The 19,352-nt window shown below is 42.7% G+C and overlaps 1 protein-coding gene across 1 annotated transcript in view; it reads left to right on the top strand.

The window, feature by feature from the left end:
* LOC126293236 (mucin-19-like) overlaps positions 1-19,352 on the top strand; it is a 62,577-nt gene that overhangs the window by 28,256 nt on the left and 14,969 nt on the right. The window contains exon 2 of the mRNA XM_049986356.1: positions 12,464-12,566. Coding sequence (XP_049842313.1) covers positions 12,464-12,566 — 103 coding nt within the window. The remainder of the gene's footprint in view (positions 1-12,463; positions 12,567-19,352) is intronic.

Genomic DNA, 19,352 nt, shown 5'->3' with positions numbered 1-19,352 from the left:
GTCCCAGATGATGTACTTCGCCCTGACATCTACCCTTCCTACTAACTCTAACCCCATCATACAATGTACGCAGCGAGTGCTAAAGACTGCCAGTAAAAAGCCTGCTAAATGGTACCACTATGATGATGACACATTTCTAGTGCGGACTCATGGTGAAAAAGAGTTGGATGTCTTCTTGGTGCATCTGAACAGTATTAAACTGAAGATACAGTTTACGATGGAGAAAAAGAGCAAAGGTCAACTCAGTTTCCTGGATGAGTCGGTAATTAAACGGGTGGATGGGACGCTGGGCCACAAGGTATCTAGAAAGAACACTCACACGGATCAATACCTCCACAATAACGATCATCCTAGGCAAAAAAGAGGTGTCGTGAAAACCTTGGTGGACAGAGACAACAAAACCTGCGAGCCGGCTTCCTTACAAGATGAACTAAATCACTTACGGTCATCCATCACGAAAAACGGATATACCACCAAGGAAATTGATCACGCCCTCCATCAAAGAAGAATAGAAGCCGGAAGTACAGAGCAACAACGGTCACCTACTGGAAACGTTTTCCTACCGTTCATTAATAAATATTACAGAACGTATAGGGAAAGTTCTGGCCAAGTATGGGATCGAAACAATCTTCAGACCCACCAAGAAGGTTAAGGAATATTTAAGAACTACAAAAGTCGCCCGACACCCCCTAGCAACATCTGGGTTTTACAAAATTCCATGCAGTTGTGGACAAGTATATATTGGAACAACGAAAAGAAGTGTAAACACCCGTTTAGCCGAACATAAAAGAAACTGTCGCTTAGGACACATCGAAAAAGCGGACGTAGCTGAGCATGTTTTTCGAAATGGGAATCACGAAATCAAATTTAATGAGACAAGCGATCTAACGCATACATCCCATTATTATGCGCGCATGTATAGAGAAGCAACAGAGATTCACAAACACCATAACAATTTTAATAGAAAAGAGGAAGTTTTAAAGTTAGACAAAATATGGATGTCGACGTTGCGCCAGCAGAATGACAATCGATTACTCTTAATCGAGAATGATGATGCCTTCCAAAGATAGGCATACCGTCGGCAGCACGTGACGAATGGTGGTGTCCTCTATGCGGTCTATAAATGCTAGAGTACCTGGAGCCTCAGTGGCAGTAGCCGGACGACCTCAGAAGATGTCTCCCGCAGATCGAGACGAAACGTCAGGTGGAAACTTTATACATCGACCACGGCCTCTCAGCCCAGAAGTTTCAACTGAAGAGGTCTAACCCCATCTTCCTCCTGCCTCCCCCTCCCTTCTCCTGAGCGGCTTCCCCCTCCTATTCCCCCCCTCTCTCTTGTGCTCCCTTTCAGTGTCTCTGCACTCCCTCCTGCCTTGTCTTCCCTCTTCCTCGCCTGCCCCACCTGCCTCCTGCCTCTTGGTGTACCTCTGACGCCCCTACTCTCTTCATCCCGTCGCCTCCCCTGCTGTCCCTTGCTCTCCCCTCCTTTTCCATCCTCTCCGACCTCTCCCTCGGCAGGTCCCAAAAAAATGGTTCAAATGGCTCTGAGCACTATTGGACTTAACTTCTGAGCTCATCAGTCCCCTAGAACTTAGAACTACTTAACCTAACTAACCTAAGGACATCACACACATCCATGCCCGAGGCAGGATTCGAACCTGCGACTGTAGCGGTCGCGCGGTTCCAGACTGAAGCGCCTAGAACTGCTCGGCCACGCCGGCCGGTCGGCAGGTCCCACCTGGCAGTTTTATACTTCACCGTGTATGCTCCAGGTGGGCTTTAAGTGTGTTGCTTTGGAGTGTTTTAATACTGTGGCCGACTTTTAACCTGTGCATGTGCATTCAGTGTCTTCTTTGTGTTTTAAGAATCGCCAACTGTGTTTTTTAATTTTATGATGACTTTTTTAATCGTCCCCCCGTGAACGTCTCCATGTCAGTGTATTTTTACCTCCATTATCTCCCCTTACTCTGTTTTATGTTCCCCTTTTTTCTCCCCTTATATATGTAATATTTTATTCTTGTTGTAGTTGTCATGTCACTCGGCTGAAGAGCGGCCAATATGGGGCAGGGGAATAAAATCACAATAAAGAAAAAAAAATCTGCACAGATCAGTTTTTCCGGCTTCGAGAGCCCCTTGTAGCCTCTGAGTGGACGCTACTCACCACATCGTCTTAGGACGCTCTCGAAGTTCATCGTAGGGACCAACGCTGCTGTATTCAGCACTCGTCATCGCTTCCCTTGGAGCAATCAAATTATATCCAGGACAGAAATTTCTGTTCCTATGCTTGTGTTTTCCATGACAGCTTCATCAGACCTTGAATATTTTCCATACAAATGTACTTACCTACGAAGATTTTAATTGTTACTTTGTTAGTCTCTGGAATTAACACACTATCAAGTCTTCACACCTGTGAGACACTATAATTATGATTTTCTTAGCATTGTCGAAGCAGACGTTTCTTTCCTTGGTATATGACATTGTATAAACGTTAACTACTGTTTTCCCTGTAAAGGTCTGAGCGAGTTATCGGCCTGCATATGTCATAAATCTGAATGAAATCGGAGATGCCAAGTAGGCGCAGTGCCCTTGTTAGTGTTTTCTTTTTCAGTTGAGTGGACAGTTGGACTAACGATCATGTACAGTCGCGGAGGGACAGAGGGGGTCCCAAATGGCAATATTTGGGAGGGGATTTCCAAATATTTCACTTACCTTAAAAGCTGATGGATTACTGGTTACTCTTCGTGTTTCGCTGTCTCCACTAGTACATATCGCTAAACCGAATAACGAAATGGTCTAATTTGTGACCGCCCTCTCAAATGGGCTCCCAAAATTTTGCTTTAAGAATTTTTTGTTTATAACTGGAAACACACGGACGCTTTCCGTTGTCAATGGGTATCGCATCAAACATTTGATGAGCAGTATCTGTCTGAACCGACTCCGCGTTGGAGAATCGAAGTTGTAAATATCTGCCGAAACATCGGAGACGGTGCATCTGATGTCTCTTAGCAGAGACATCATTTATACATATGCACTTCTCTTTGCCTAGCCTTAAAGGTACAAGAAGCAAAAATTATATTCAGTGCTTACATAAAGGAAGACGCAGACCATGTTTGCGAAACAAGTGACATAGGGATAAAAAGTAATGGGCAAAAGATAGACGTGCTGCAGTAGGCAGATGATACCGCTCTGGCCCCATAGGCGAAAGAAGGTCAAGAGAGGATCCTCAGCACAAAAGAAAGTGTTTCCTGTAACCAGTATGGAATGAGAATAAACAGCCGGAAGAAAGTGATGGTATGCAGTACAGAAGAAGATTATGATCCTTCAAGAATAAGAAGCTAGAAGTAGCAGAGAAATTTGCCTATTTGGGAAGCAGGACCACAAGGGATGGCAGAAGCGGGAAAGAAACGTTGAGCAGAATGTGGCAGGCCAGAACCTCATTTAATTTGAGAAAGAATTTACTCACTAGCATGAGCACTAGTCTGGAAATAAGGAAAGGAATCTTGAAAGCATTTGTTTCGAGAGTGGCCTTATATCGCTGTGAAAGTTGAACAGCAGGAAACTAAGAGAGGAGACGGATAAAAGCCCTGATAATTCGGTGCTACAGAAGGATGGTGAAGATCAGCTGGAGAGACGGAGTTACCAATGAAGAGCTGCTGTGAAGAAGACAGTAAGCCAGATCTCTGTGGAGGCACATCCAAACAAGAAGAGACAAAGTAGTCGGCCACATTTCAAAACACATCATCACAAGGACAATATCAAAAGGAGCTATTGAGAAAAGGGAAAGCCGGGGATCTCATAAGCGCAATAGATTATGAATGAGATGGTATCCACAACACACACGGAAATGAAGGCGGAAGCAGACAGGAGAGGGAAACAGCGCACTGCTGTAAACCAACCTCAGGCTGGAACACTAAAGAAGAAAAAGAAGAAGAAGACCTGTGAATGAAACGTGGGCTGTTTGAGTAATGGCCTATATCTGCATCTGCATCTACATCTACAGCTACTTAACTCATCTGCAATTCACACTTAAGTGCCTACGAAGGGTTGTCTGAACAACCTTCAGACTATTTCTCCATCGTTCCACTCTCTAACGGCATGGTAAAAATGAAATCTTGCGCTACGACCTCTTATTTCCGTTTTATTTTATTTTATTACGGTGATCATTTCTTCCCGTGTAAGTCGGTGACAGTAAAATATTTTCTCATTCAGAGGACAAAGTTGGCGACTAAAACACAACGAAACCCATTAGTTTTAATGATTACCACCCCAACTCGCTTATTACATCCGTGAGACAGCCTTCCCTATTTCGCGATAATATTAAGCAAGCTGCTCTTCTTTGGACCTCTTCGACGTTCTTCGTTAATCCTGTCTGGTAAGAATTCCATTCCACGCACAAATAGTCTTACAGAGTACGGACAAGCCTAGTGTAGGTACACTCCTGGAAATGGAAAAAAGAACACATTGACACCGGTGTGTCAGACCCACCATACTTGCTCCGGACACTGCGAGAGGGCTGTACAAGCAATGATCACACGCACGGCACAGCGGACACACCAGGAACCGCGGTGTTGGCCGTCGAATGTCGCTAGCTGCGCAGCATTTGTGCACCGCCGCCGTCAGTGTCAGCCAGTTTGCCGTGGCATACGGAGCTCCATCGCAGTCTTTAACACTGGTAGCATGCCGCGACAACGTGGACGTGAACCGTATGTGCAGTTGACGGACTTTGAGCGAGGGCGTATAGTGGGCATGCGGGAGGCCGGGTGGACGTACCGCCGAATTGCTCAACACGTGGGGCGTGAGGTCTCCACAGTACATCGATGTTGTCGCCAGTGGTCGGCGGAAGGTGAACGTGCCCGTCGACCTGGGACCGGACCGCAGCGACGCACGGATGCACGCCATGACCGTAGGATCCTACGCAGTGCCGTAGGGGACCGCACCGCCACTTCCCAGCAAATTAGGGACACTGTTGCTCCTGGGGTATCGGCGAGGACCATTCGCAAAGGTCTCCATGAAGCTGGGCTACGGTCCCGCACACCTTTAGGCCGTCTTCCGCTCACGCCCCAACATCGTGCAGCCCTCCTCCCGTGGTGTCGCGACAGGCGTGAATGGAGGGACGAATGGAGACGTGTCGTCTTCAGTGATGAGAGTCGCTTCTGCCTTGGTGCCAATGATGGTCGTATGCGTGTTTGGCGCCGTGCAGGTGAGCGCCACAATCAGGACTGCATACGACCGAGGCACACAGGGCCAACACCCGGCATCGTGGTGTGGGGAGCGATCTCCAACACTGGCCGAACACCTCTGGTGATCGTCGAGGGGACACTGAATAGTGCACGGTACATCCAAACCGTCATCGAACCCATCGTTCTACCATTCCTAGACTGGCAAGGGAACTTGCTGTTCCAACAGGACAATGCACGTCCGCATGTATCCCGTGCCACCCAACGTTAGAAGGTGTAAGTCAACTACCCTGGCCAGCAAGATCTCCGGATCTGTCCCCCCTTGAGCATGTTTGGGACTGGATGAAGCGTCGTCTCACGCGGTCTGCACGTCCAGCACGAACGCTGATCCAACTGAGGTTCCAGGTGGAAATGGCATGGCAAGCCGTTCCACAGGACTACATCCAGCATCTCTACGATCGTCTCCATGGGAGAATAGCAGCCTGCATTGCTGCGAAAGGTGGATGTACACTGTACTAGTGCCGACATTGTGCATGCTCTGTTGCCTGTGTCTATGTGCCTGTGGTTCTGTCAGTGTGATCATGTGATGTATCTGACCCCAGGAATGTGTCAATAAAGTTTCCCCTTCCTGGGACAATGAATTCACGGTGTTCTTATTTCAATTTCCAGGAGTGTGTTATGTTTAACACGTTGCATTTTTAAGTGTTCTACCGATAAAACGTAGTCTCTGGTTTTCCGTCCCCATAACATTATCTATATTATCGTTCCAATTTAATTTATTCTTAATTCTAATCCATAAGAAGATAGTTGAATTCACAATCTTTACATTTGTTATCATGTAACCAAAATTTAGGTAATTTCCTTTAGTACTCATGTGGATGACTTCACAGTTTTTGTTACTTACAGTCAATAGCCACTTTTCGCACCATACAGAAATCTTATCTAAAGCATTTAGCAATTAGTTTTGATAACTTTACTAGACGGTAACTGGTTACTTACAGTCAATAGCCACTTTTCGCACCATACAGAAATCTTATCTAAAGCATTTAGCAATAAGTTTTGGTAACTTTACTAGACGGTAACTGACAGCATCGTGAGCAGACAATCTCAGAAGATTGCTCAGATTGTCTCCTAAATCTTTTATATAGAGTAGGAGCAGCTGGGGGCCTGTGACACTTCCCTTTGGAACGCCAGATATTACTTCTTTTTTACTCGGCGACTTTCCGCAAATTATTACGAGGTGTGACTTTCTGACAGGAAATCACTAATCCAGTCGCACAACGGCGGCAGATTCCGTATGCACGAAATTTGATTAGAAGTCTGTTTTGAGAAATGGTGTCAAAAGCCTTCTGTAAATCTAGAAATAAGGAATCAATTTGAGATTCTCTGTCGATAGCACTCATTAATTCCTGCGAGCAAAGAGCTAGTTGTGTTTGACAAGAATGATATTTTCTGAATCTGTGTTGACTGTGTGTCAACAAACCGTTACGTTTGAGGTGATTCAAAATGTTTGAACACAGTATATGTAGCGAAAAGCCTAATGCAAATCAACGTGAGTGGTATGGATCTGTAAGTCAGCAGATTAATCCTGATTACGTTTTTGTGTTTTTTTGTGACCTTTGCAACTTTTCAGTCTTTTGGTACGGATTATTCGTCGAGCGAGCGATTGTATATGATTGCTAATTATGGGGCTTCTGAAGAGTGGCGACACGCGGGTCCGACGTATACTACCGGACCGCGGCCGATTTAAAGGCTACCACCTAGGAAGTGTGGCGGCTGGTGGTGACATCAAAATCAACATCTGAGGTAATCAGTCCCCTAGAATTGGAACTACTTAAGCCTAACTAACAAGGACATCACACACATCCACGCCCGAGGCAGGATTCGAACCTGCAACCGTAGCAGCAGCCTGGTTCCAGACTGAAGCGCCTAGAACCGCTCGGTCATAGCGGCCGGATACATTTCAGTCAACTCGCTCCAACAGGAGAACTATTCCGTCTACAAATATGGAATTGTGGTGAATGAGTTCTGAAAGATTTGCACTACGTTGCAATTTTAGTTTCATGTGCAGCAATAAATTATTAAGACGATTACTGACAGCTTATGAAAATATTTTTTCTGCCGATGTTACCAAATTTTCGACGCGTGGAAAACTTTTTTGTTGTTGAAGTTAGGTGAGCACGTTATGCGGACGAAATCTTAAGAATACAATTTGATCACGAGATAATTTTGATCAAATGTGACGCATAATGGTTGGCTCGCACGTCAAGTAATGCGCGGTTGACCGAGCAGTTTCGTTACGAGAAACATCACTAGGTTTGTAATAAACCTGTTATCAGTTTTTCTGATCCGTTATTTATAATACTGTTTATCCTGTGAGAATACATTAAGAAAAACATCTGAAAATGTCGGTGACACAGTTGTCTGGTATATTCCTATGTCTTCTCCTACACTGGTATGAAAACCTGGGCCTTCCCTCTTCTTTCATGATTTTTCTGGAAATAAGTTCGCCAGCCAAATAATGCTCTTATTGCAAAGCCTGTATAAACTTCTGTAGTTTATCTCTTCAGTATTTCTTCGGGCTACGTATGTCTTTTTTGCCTTCTGAGAAACATAAACCTGCCATTTTTTTCTTTTAAAAAACCTTAATCTCAAAGGAACTTTCTCAGCTCGATGTATGCTACAGAGCTCAATTCAAAAAACTGAGAATATTCTTGACTTGAGAGAAACTGCTTTCGCTTTATTCGTACGAAACCGTAGTATGTTCTTCGTGTTGAGGAACTCCCCCACCCTCTTACTCAAGCTGAGAACATTCCCAGGTGAAGTATATTATCCGACTCGCTTAATTCATGCAAACCTGAGAATGTTTTCCGAAGTTCCGAGAATAAAGTACATTCTCCGGCCCAGTGTCCCGTGAGTTGCAGAAGTTAGAAAAGATATCTGAATGGTGCGAAAAGTGGCAGTTGATTCTAAATAACGAAAAGTGTGAGGTCATCCACATGAATGCTAAAAGAAACTCGTTAAACTTTGGTTACACGATAAATCAGCCTAATCTCAAACCCGTAAATTCAACTAAATACCTAGGCATTACAGTTACTAACAACTTCAATTGGAAGGAACTCATAGAAAATGTTGTGTGGAAGGCTGACCAAAGACTGCATTTCATTGGCAGGACACTTAGAAAATGTAACAGACCTACTAAGGAGAGTGCCTACACTACGCTTGTCCGCCCTATTCCAGAATACTGCTGCGCAGTGTGTGATAGGACTGACGGAGAACATCGAAAAAGTTCAAAGAAAGGCAGCACGTTTTGTATTATTGCGAAATATGGGAGAGGAGAGAGAGTCACAGAAAAGGCACAGGATTTGGGCTGTACATCATTAAAAGAAAGGCGTTTTTCGTTGCGCGTCCTCCGAATGCGAAAATATTTTGTTAGCACCGACGTACATAGGGAGGAACGATCGCCACTACAAAATAAGGGAAATCAGAGCTCGTATGGAAAGATGTAGGTGTTCATTCTTTCCGCGTGCTATACTAGATTTGAATAATAGAGAATTGTGAAGGTGGTTCGATGAACCGTCTGGCAGGCACTTAAATGTGATTTGCAGAGTATCCATGTAGATGCAGATGTCACTATAGTTTGCTCATCATAAGAATAAACCTAATGTAAACAAAAACAAACGCGATTATTGGTCAGCAGCTGCAGCACATGTGGACTGGCATTGTTACACTCTTGGAAGTAGGCCCTACTTATGCATCAGATATCTTGTTACTATGTTACGGTAAATGAAACTTTAAGATATTCTAATCTGTTAACAGCTATCAACGTTTTTCTTAACCATAATTTAGCTATGTAGTTTTTATTCAAAATTCATGTACAGTCACGGTCTCTGTACTGTTGTGCTCGATTATCACGCTCCTAATACGTAGTGTGAAAATGGCTGACACTGCTTCCTGCTCCATAGCGAAACATGTGCATAGAACATTATTAAAAAGTGATGTGAAAAAAAATGTTCTGAAAATTGTTCACAATGTTACAGAAGACAAATCGGTTTTTAAGTTTACTGAGGGTTTTATTTATTAAAGTTAAGGTGGTATTGTACACTGAGTGCATAGCTGAAGCGTTAGCGTAGCGTAATTTGGAATTAGTCCATAGGCCACTGATTCAAATTTCACTTTGGTTTTGTTATTGTTTTTCGTTCAGTTTGGAATACCTGCATCTTTTATATAAAATTCGTCAAATGTATGTCATTAACACATATCTAATTACTAGTTTTATTAAATATACACCTATCCTTGTTCCTAATTACTAGAGAGCGGCCGGCCGGAGTGGCCGTGCTGTTCTAGGCGCTGCAGTCTGGAACCGCGCGACCGCTGCGGTCGCAGGTTCGAATCCTGCATCAGGCATGGATGTGTGTGATGTCCCTAGGTTAGTTAGGTTTAAGTCCTAGGGGACTGATGACCTCAGAAGTTAAGTCCCATAGTGCTCAGAGCCATTTGAACCATTTGAACTAGAGAGCTTGTAAAATGCATAATAAAATCCTACAAATATGACTAAAAAATACATGCATTACATATCAAAGTAGAAGCTGTGCATATCAATTACGAGGATGAGCACCGGCAAAGCGAAAAAGCGGTACATTTAGAACGCTGATATCAGTTTCTGAATACTGTACTTTCTGGTGGAGGTTAGGAAGGGGTCCTTTCGGGGATTATGAGGACGCAAATTTGCAAAATGGTGACGCATACTGTGTTTCAAGAATTGTTCCTGCTTTGCGTTCTTTGCTATTGTTATCGGTAACAAGTGGATCCGATGCGAGCGTGTCACAGCGGACCAGTCGATATGTACAGGACCAATTTCGAGATATATCGCACATAGAGGGGCATGCTCAAAAACTCCGTAATATTTTATTTAAAAAATAAAATACAATCATGACTTTTTTTTGAACAGCATTCACCTTCAATTAATACTATTAGATCGAAGCATCATTTACAATTATTTTACACTTTTCTACTGTTGTATACATGAACGACCGAGTACTGTTCCAAATCTTCGGTAGTAAGATTGTGTCTTCGATCATTCAAAACATTTTTATAAGCAGAAAAGGACCGTTCTACATCAACTGAGGTAATTGGGCAGTATTTGAATTTGGGTGTTAAGTTGGAATTTATTGTTTCTGGTAAAAGTTCACCTGTCCCATTAATAAAACTATCAGTTTAGCACAAGGGTTCAAAGCCTGGGTTATTGTTTAAAATGTTAACGTACTTCTTCAGCAAGGCGATGTACTCGATGGGCAAAGCACGTCTCACGAATCAAATTGGGATAAAATACTCGGAGGGCTTTTCCTGCTTTGATCACATACAGAGCAGCATCTGAAGTAAACACAAACACCTTCATCTGCAGAATGTTCTGGAAATAGTTTTCTAATACCTCATTCCAAATCTGGCGACCGTGTGTCTGTAGCTTAGTCACCTGAAATCCAGGTAATGCTGTCCTTGAGTTCATTGCGTTATTTCTTCCAGAACATTTACGTAAATTATTGGTATGTAATTTTTACGCAATTTTTATTCATCCGCTATATTTTGATTTAGGCAATATTTGTTCAGGAAGCCTTGCGGATAGGATTTGTAAGTTTGTGAAGAGGAATATTGCTTACAATGAGTGTTTCACATAGGTCTATGTTAGACCCACTTTTTTGGTTACCTTCGGAAAAATCCTTGCTACTGCAACTTGCTGTTGTCAGAAGTTGTTGTCGTGGTCCTTCCTTCTCCATTCCTGCGATATGAAGACTTGTCTATTTGAAACTTTTTTTGCACGGAACTTTTTTCCCCCAAACTTGACAATATAAAATAATTCCGTCGCATGTAAATGTTTCAGGATGGTCAGCTACTCATGGAATGATGTTTCTTTTTTCGGGCGGCATGGCGCACAACACGCTACGCACTACACGTCGTAAACACGCTCAACTGTGTACAAGTAAATAGAAAGCTCAACTGAAACAATGGACGTACCACTGAAAGCTCGCATAGTTTAATTTGTTGCCGACGCGTACAGTATGACGGCGAAGGGGATTAACTGAGGGCGCAAATTGCGCAGTTGTAGTACACGCGAAGTAAACGAGATTGTTTCGCCACAAATGGTAATTTTGTGTATCTCATTTACATAAATAACACGGTTGAATATAATGGACAAAATACCAATATCAAACACCTATTAGCCCTATTACAATCAAAAAGTTTTGTGTTTGGAAATAGTTTCACATTTCATTCATACACTCCTGTTTCTAAACCATGAGATGGATAAGTAATGGTAAGAAATGTTCATATAAATTTGGAATCTTCATATTCTCCCCTATAAATTTTTGATGTCCCCTCTTCTTCTCATTCCTCATTCGAACAAACAATCTTGTCACCACCAATTCTGTAACTATTCCTGCCATTGTCAAAACTTATTCTCCAGTTAACTTCACTAACCCTGCTAGAATTACCAGTTTTATCCCACGTTTATTCTCCCGTTAGGCGTTATTACGGTTTGTACAATGCGTTTTCCGTGCTGCTCCGAGAATAGAACTCAAGCGCCTCCTAACTGGGGACTATACAACTGGCCCTTGGTATTATAGCGATCTGGAAAAACATTTCTGTCAAACTTTCATTGTCTTGGGTACACCGAGAAGATTAATATGTAATCTTTCTTACCTTTTGTTCCCATAGTCGTTTATTTCCACTCTGGTAGTCTGAATCTATGGATTTCGCTAATAATTATAACAACACTGACCATTCGCATACCCAGTCGACCACATAAACAAACAGCAATTGGCATTCACCCGTTCGGGTTTATTTGGCTCATCTCGTATAGCCCTGTCCTCTTTTGTCTGCAGAAAACTTTATTTCCAGATGCGACAGGGATTCCCCTGGCAGAGATATCACATACAATATGCACACATCCAAAAATTAACTTATGAAGCATTCAGAAATCAACTTATAATGTGTTCAGAAATGATCAAGAACCAACAGGGATGTGTTTCAAAAGCATATGAATAATCGATATACCAACGTGCACAAGATGCTAGGCGCTTTGTCAAACAATGTATTTTTTCTTCAAGAATATGAATTTGGCGCCCCCTAAAATTGCCGCCCATGCCAGGTACCCCAGCTTGTCACCCCCCCCCCCCCCCCCCCCCCCCAGAACATGGCGTGGCGTGGCGCCACATTAGTTGCGTGTGTATACCGGCTATGAACGGGCTGCACCTGAGCAACCTCACCAGAGTGAGGCCCGTGTGTTTCAGCTCTCTGCCGCTGCCGTCGCCGCGGCGCTGCTGCTGTTCGTCGTGGCCGCCCACACCTCTACTGATGTCACCAGCAGCAGGCGAGAGCCCCGCGCAGCCGCTGGTGAGTTGAGCGCTATGGGCTCCACAATATTTCCGTGTTGACCCGTTTTCTAAAAAAGTACTGATGGTTGTTGTTGTTGTGGCCTTCAGTCTGAGACTGGTTTGATGCAGCTCTCCATTCTACTCTATCCTGTACAAGCTTCTTCATTTCCCAGTACTTACTGCAACCTACATCCTTCTGAATCTGCTTAGTGTATTCGTCTCTTGGTCTCCTTCTACGATTTTTATCCTTCACGCTGCCCTCCAATGCTAAATTTGTGATCCCTTGATGCCTCAGAACATGTCCTACCAACCGGTCCCTTCTTCTTGTCAAGTTGTGCCACAAACTCCTCTTCTATTCAATACCTCTTCATTAGTTACGTGATCTACCCATCTAATGCTCAGCATTCTTCTGTAGCACCACATTTCGAAAGCTTCTATTCTCTTCTTGTCCAAACTATTTATCGTCCATGTTTCACTTCCATATACACTCCATACGAATACTTTCAGAAATGACATCCTGACACTTAAATCTATACTCGATGTTAACAAATTTCTCTTCTTCAGAAACGATTTCCTTGCCATTGCCAGTCTACATTGTATATCCTCTCTACTTCGACCATCATCAGTTATTTTTCTCCCCAAATAGCAAAACTCCTTTACTACTTTAAGTGTCTCATTTCATAATCTAACTCCCTCAGCATCACCAGACTTAATTCGACTACATTCCATTATCCTTGATTTGCTCTTGTTGATGTTCATCTTATATCCTCCTTTCAAGACACTGTCCATTCCGTTCAACTGCTCTTCCAAGTCCTTTGCCTGTGTCTGTGTGAGCAATGATCTCTAGTGAGGTGACCGACATGCAATTCCTGTCACAATTTTGTCTGGATAACAGGTTTGGATGGACCTTCATTCACTGCCTTTGGAAGCAGCTTTGATTCATGAGCCACAAAACGCGTCTCCAGTCCCTCTCAGTTAGGATCGTTTTCCTCTCATTTCTGACAAGTTATTTCACGGCCACATGTCTTACATCACTGCTTGTTGAACAGCCGCCACGGAACACCAACAAATCCAGCAACTTCACACACTATACGGCCAAACACGTGTGCCCCTTGTTGTCACTCAGCGACATCCTTACGTTATCCCATGGTTACTCACAACGACCACTTGAAACATAAACATTGCCACTGCATTATGCTCACATAGAGGCAGTGCGTGCTTAGTTGAGCAAGTGACTCGATCAATTGCTGCAACATCTGTAAAGGCTTCATTTTAGTGTGCACACTGGGGTGACTAGCTTTGTCTCATGACGTTAATAGGGTCAGGTCGGTTGCCCTCAATGGCTCCCTACGCACACACTCATTGTTTCGATGAGATCCATACTAATTTTATAAATGCGAAGTAATTCTCTTACATTTTCTTGAGTAAACTGCTGAACCCCATTTTTTCATATAAATGTCTGCATCAGCCACATCATCATGAGCAGCATCTGTTCTGTCGGACATGTCACACAAAACAAACACCACTCAGAAATATATATTTCTTATACTTTTCGCCCAAGTAGCTCCACATTTAGCATTATGAGAGTGAGGGCCCTGCTGAAGTCCTCTCACTAACGAAAAGTCCCTGGCAGAATCCGGAATTGAGCACAGGTCTTTTGCTTGACAGCCACACGCTGTACACTTTTCTACAATCGCGGACCGTAATTTTATCAATTCGAATGTTCATTTTTTTAAATGTGTTAAATTTTGTTGGAGATGCCCGCTGGAATTTAATCTCTTTGTGGGGCAGTGGTACAGAAATGTTAGGAAGCAGATTCAAACGAAGTGAGGTAAAGGAACTTCCTTGCCTACTTGTGCATAATGGGAAGGAATTGGCTATAAGTTGAATATTCAAAAGACAAACTTATTCTAACTTATTCCTTTACAACTGCTAGATTTTAACGATTATTGCGTGTCCCAGGCTTGTACTGACTTGCTATCACTTGCCTTGTATCCTCCATTATCGCACCTATACGAACGCTTGTTGCATGTATTAATATCTTTACTGGCGTAAAACTGTGTGTCTGACAAAGGCTAATAAAAGCCTTACATTTAGGGGCAATGCATAGTACTGCCTTCTCGCTCCTAAATTCCATGAATATTCCCTGTACATAATTTCCTAGTCTGCGTCCTGTGCGAATATAAAGATTCCATAGTTTAATGCTGTCACTAAAAATCTCGAAAAGTTCTTTACCTATTTATTTAAAATTTTTGCATGATACTCTAATAAACGTTCGCACGGACATAAGCTGCATATTTTATTAAATATACAATAAAAGAAATTATTCAGGTAGAGAAGGGACACTAAAATTTAATAGTCATGGGTGACTGGAATTCGTCAGTAGGAAAAGGGAGACAAGGAAACATAATAGGTAAATATGGATTGGGGGGAAGAAATGAAAGAGGAAGCCGTCTGGTAGAATTTTGCACAGAGCATAACTTAATCATAGCTAATACTTGGTTCAAGAATCATAAAAGAAGGTTGTATACATGGAAGAATCCTGGAGATACTAAAAGGTATCAGATAGATTACATAATGGTAAGACAGAGATTTAGGAATCAAGTTTTAAATTGTAAGACATTTCCAGGGGCAGATGTGGACTCTGACCACAATCTATTGGTTATGACGTGTAGATTAAAACTGAAGAAACTACAAAAAGGTGCTAAATTAAGGAGATGGGACCTGGATAGACTGAAAGAACCAGAGGTTGTAGAGAGTTTCAGGGAGAGCATAAGGGAAAAATTGACAGGAATGGGAGACAGAAATACAGTAGAAGAAGAATGGGTAGCTTTGAGGGATGAAGTAGTGAAGGCAGCAGACGATCAAGTAGGTAAAAAGACGAGGGCGAGTAGAAAACGTTGGGTAACAGAAGAAATATTAAATTTAATTGATCAAAGGAGGAAATATAAAAACCGCAGTAAACGAAGCAGGTAAAAAGGAATACAAACGTCTCAAAAACGAGATCGATAGGAAGTGCAAAATGGCTAGGCAGGGATGGCTAGAGGACAAATGCAAGGATGTAGAGGCTTATCTCACTAGGGGTAAGATAGATACTGCCTACAGGAAAATTAAAGAGAGAGAAGAGAACCACTTGTATGAATATCAAGAGCTCAGATGGAAACCCAGTTCTAAGCAAAGAAGGGAAGGCGGAAAGGTGGAAGGAGTATATAGAGGGTTTCTACATGAGCGATACACTTGAAGACAATATTATGGAAATGGAAGAGGATGTAGATGAAGACGAAATGGGAGATACGATACTGCGTGAAGAGTTTGACAGAGCAGTGAAAGACTTGAGTCGAAACAAGGTCCCCGGAGTAGACAACATTCCATTAGAACTACTGACGGCCTTGGAGAGCCAGTCATGACAAAACTCTACCATCTGGTGAGTAAGATGTATGAGACAGGCGAAATACCCTCAGACTTCAAGAAGAATATAATAATTCAAATCCCAAAGAAAGCAGGTGTTGACAGATGTGAAAATTACCACACTATCAGTTTAATAAGCCACAGCTGCAAAATACTAACGCGAATTCTTTACAGACGAATGGAGAAACTGGTAGAAGCGGACCTCGGGGAAGATCAGTTTGGATTCTGTAGAAATGTTGGAACACACGAGGCAATACTAACCTTACGACTTATCTTAAAAGAAAGATTAAGAAAAGGCAAACCTACGTTTCTAGCATTTGTAGACTTAGAGAAAGCTTTTGACAATGTTGACTGGAATACTCTCTTTCAAATTCTGAAGGTGGCAGGGGTAAAATACAGGGAGATTAAGGCAATTTGCAATTTGTACAGAAACCAGATGGCAGTTATAAGAGTCGAGGGGCATGAAAGGGAAGCAGTGGTTGGGAAGGGAGTGAGACAGGGTTGTAGCCTCTCTCCTATGTTATTCAATCTGTATATTGAACAAGCAGTAAGGGAAACAAAAGAAAAATTTGGAGTAGGTATTAAAATTCATGGAGAAGAAATAAAAACTTTGAGGTTCGCCGATGACATTGCAGTTCTGTCAGAGACAGCAAAGGACTTGGAAGAGCAGTTGAACGGAATGGACAAGTGTCTTGAATGGAGGATATAAGATGAACATCAACAAAAGCAAAACGAGGATAATGGAATGCAGTCAAATTAAATCGGGTGATGCTAAGGGAATTAGATTAGGAAATGAGACACTTAAAGTAGTAAAGGAGTTTTGCTATTTGGGGAGCAAAATAACCTGCTTGGCAGCGAGCCGTTCCCACACATCTCCGATTGCAGCCCGTTCCTGTATACTACTGCAGAGGCGAAGGGCTCACCTGGGCAGTGTAACGGGGCGGCGTATATTGGCCGGTACCGTTCCATAGTCTGCATGTAGATCGATATAACACACACGAGGGACATCGTGTGTGCTAGAGCACCGTGTTCTAGCAGTAGTAGACACCGGAAGATGCTGAGGAAGATCTCAGCAAAAGGGTCGAAACGTCTATTATTTTACAGGAAATATGACGCGGCCTAATAACCCTGAAGATTTTAACTTCGTATTTTAACTTATTTGTAAAACTATTGCACAGTCCTCTTATATGAAAACCAAATTACAGTTACAAAACTTCTCCAAATCGATCAGAAACAAAATATTGCTGTACTGTCCTTGGCATTTACATGCGCTTAACATTTGCAATAGCTGTACGCACACGTCACGTTCAAAAAGATATTCTCTAGTTAACGTGACCACACACTATTTTGCTTTATTAGAAACAATGTTTTTTTTAATCATCGTACTCTCCAGCTAGAATCCTTATTGCTTAAGCGTTTGAAGTTTCATCATCTTACATAGGGTGAATATAAGTCTGCTTCACACACTGACGTTAGTTTACGCTCACAAACAGCACAGCCTACGTTTGTGTTACACGCATGTTGTACACTCTTTATATCTCTCTGTATCAAAAGCTCATCGTCCTACATCTCTTTTTAATGCGGAGTATGGTGATATCTTCAACACCAGCAATGTTTTCTAAAAAAGGTAACTATTTGTAAGCAACGTAGATGCATTTAACATGCGTTGTCCATTTCTCAGACTAATATTAATGTGAAGCTATATACAAGACATTACACCATCGAAACAACTGCTGCAATGAGTTCTTTCTAACGTTATTTTCATATTTCATGTAAAACTTTTAAAAATGTATGTCCATTTTAAGATTTTAACCTGCGTGCTTCTTATCCATCGTTACATGCTCTATCCGTTGTGCCACAGAATCTGTGCTGCTGGGTGGACCACTGCTGGGTGTCTTGTGGAGAAGAAATCAGCACTAAGGTTTGCTAAGAATAATTTTATTGTGCTTTGGGTCGTATTTCATGACTGACAATCGACAATCTAGATATGAGACGCGCACCCATTGGTGAAAGCTCCACAATTCTTCAGTTTTGAGCGAGTTTAATGATGTTGCAGGGAGCAGGGAAAAGAATGTCCGTCCTTACACATATCGCCGCTCTAAACAAGTAGAGCTTAATCGCATCGCTTTCCACTATCAGCATTCACAAAATTTCTTTAATTGTTACTTAAAAGTTGTAAACGCGTTTTCCATTACTAAATAGCCAAAATTGTTTGCAGAAAAAGTACTACGGCTAACATTCCTGTAACACACGTTTAGCTTCGTCTTACTCCTAGCCTGTGACGTCACCAGAGCGTCAGCCAATGTTGTTGTTGTTGTTGTTGTGGTCTTCAGTCCAGGGACTGGTTTGACGCAGCTCTCCATGCCACTCTATCCTGTGCAAGCTTCTTCATCTCCCAGTACCTGCTGCAACCTACATCCTTCTGAATCTGCTTAGTGTATTCATCTCTTGGTCTCCCTCTACGATTTTTACTCTCCGCACTGCCCTCCAATACTAAATTGGTGATCCCTTGATGCCTCAGAATATGTCCTACCAATCGATCCCTTCTTCTAGTCAAGTTGTGACACAAATTTCTCTTCTCCCCAAGTCTATTCAGTACTTCCTCATCAGTTATGTGATCTACCCATCTAATCTTCAGCATCCTTCTGTAGCACCACATTTCTTGATGGCATTATCGCTTGTTGCATCCGCGCAGACCTCTACCCATGCTGCTGCAAACGTCGTCGAACTGTTTGTGCAGATGGTTGTTGTCTTGCAAACATCTGTTAGGGATCGAGACGTGGCTGCACGATCCGTAAGAGCCATGCGGATAAGATGCCTGTCATCTCAACTGCTAGTAATACGAGGCCGTTGGGATCCAGCACGGCGTTCCGTATTACCCTCCTGAACCCAACGATTCCATATTCTGCTAACAGTCATTGGATCTCGAACTACGCGAGCAGCATTGTAGCGACACGATAAACCGCAATCACGATAGACTACAATCCGACCTTTATCAAAGTCGGAAACGTGATGGTATGCATTTCTCCTCCTTACACGAGGCATCACAATAACGTTTCACAGGGCAACGCCAGTGAACTGCTGTTTGTGCATGAGAAATTAGTTGGAAACTTTCCTCGTGTCAGCACGTTGTAGGTGTCGCCACCGTCGCCAACCTTGTGTGAATGCTCTGAAAAGCTAACCATTTGCATACCACAGCATCTTCTTCCTGGCGGTTAAATTTCACGTCTGTGGCCAGTAGTGTATCTAGGACTTAAGTGATGCAGAACAGTAGAAAATCATAACAAAATTGTACCAGGCACTGCTGATTTCCGTTAGATGGACTGTAAGCTCTATAAATCCGCTATCTTGATGGCATTATCGCTTGCTGCATTAAGATCTTGTGTGTTGCAAGGAT

The sequence above is a fragment of the Schistocerca gregaria genome, chromosome 10 (genome assembly GCF_023897955.1).
Source record: "Schistocerca gregaria isolate iqSchGreg1 chromosome 10, iqSchGreg1.2, whole genome shotgun sequence".
In the NCBI taxonomy this organism is placed as follows: Eukaryota; Metazoa; Arthropoda; class Insecta; order Orthoptera; family Acrididae; genus Schistocerca; species Schistocerca gregaria.
This window is presented reverse-complemented; position numbering and strand designations above follow the sequence as displayed.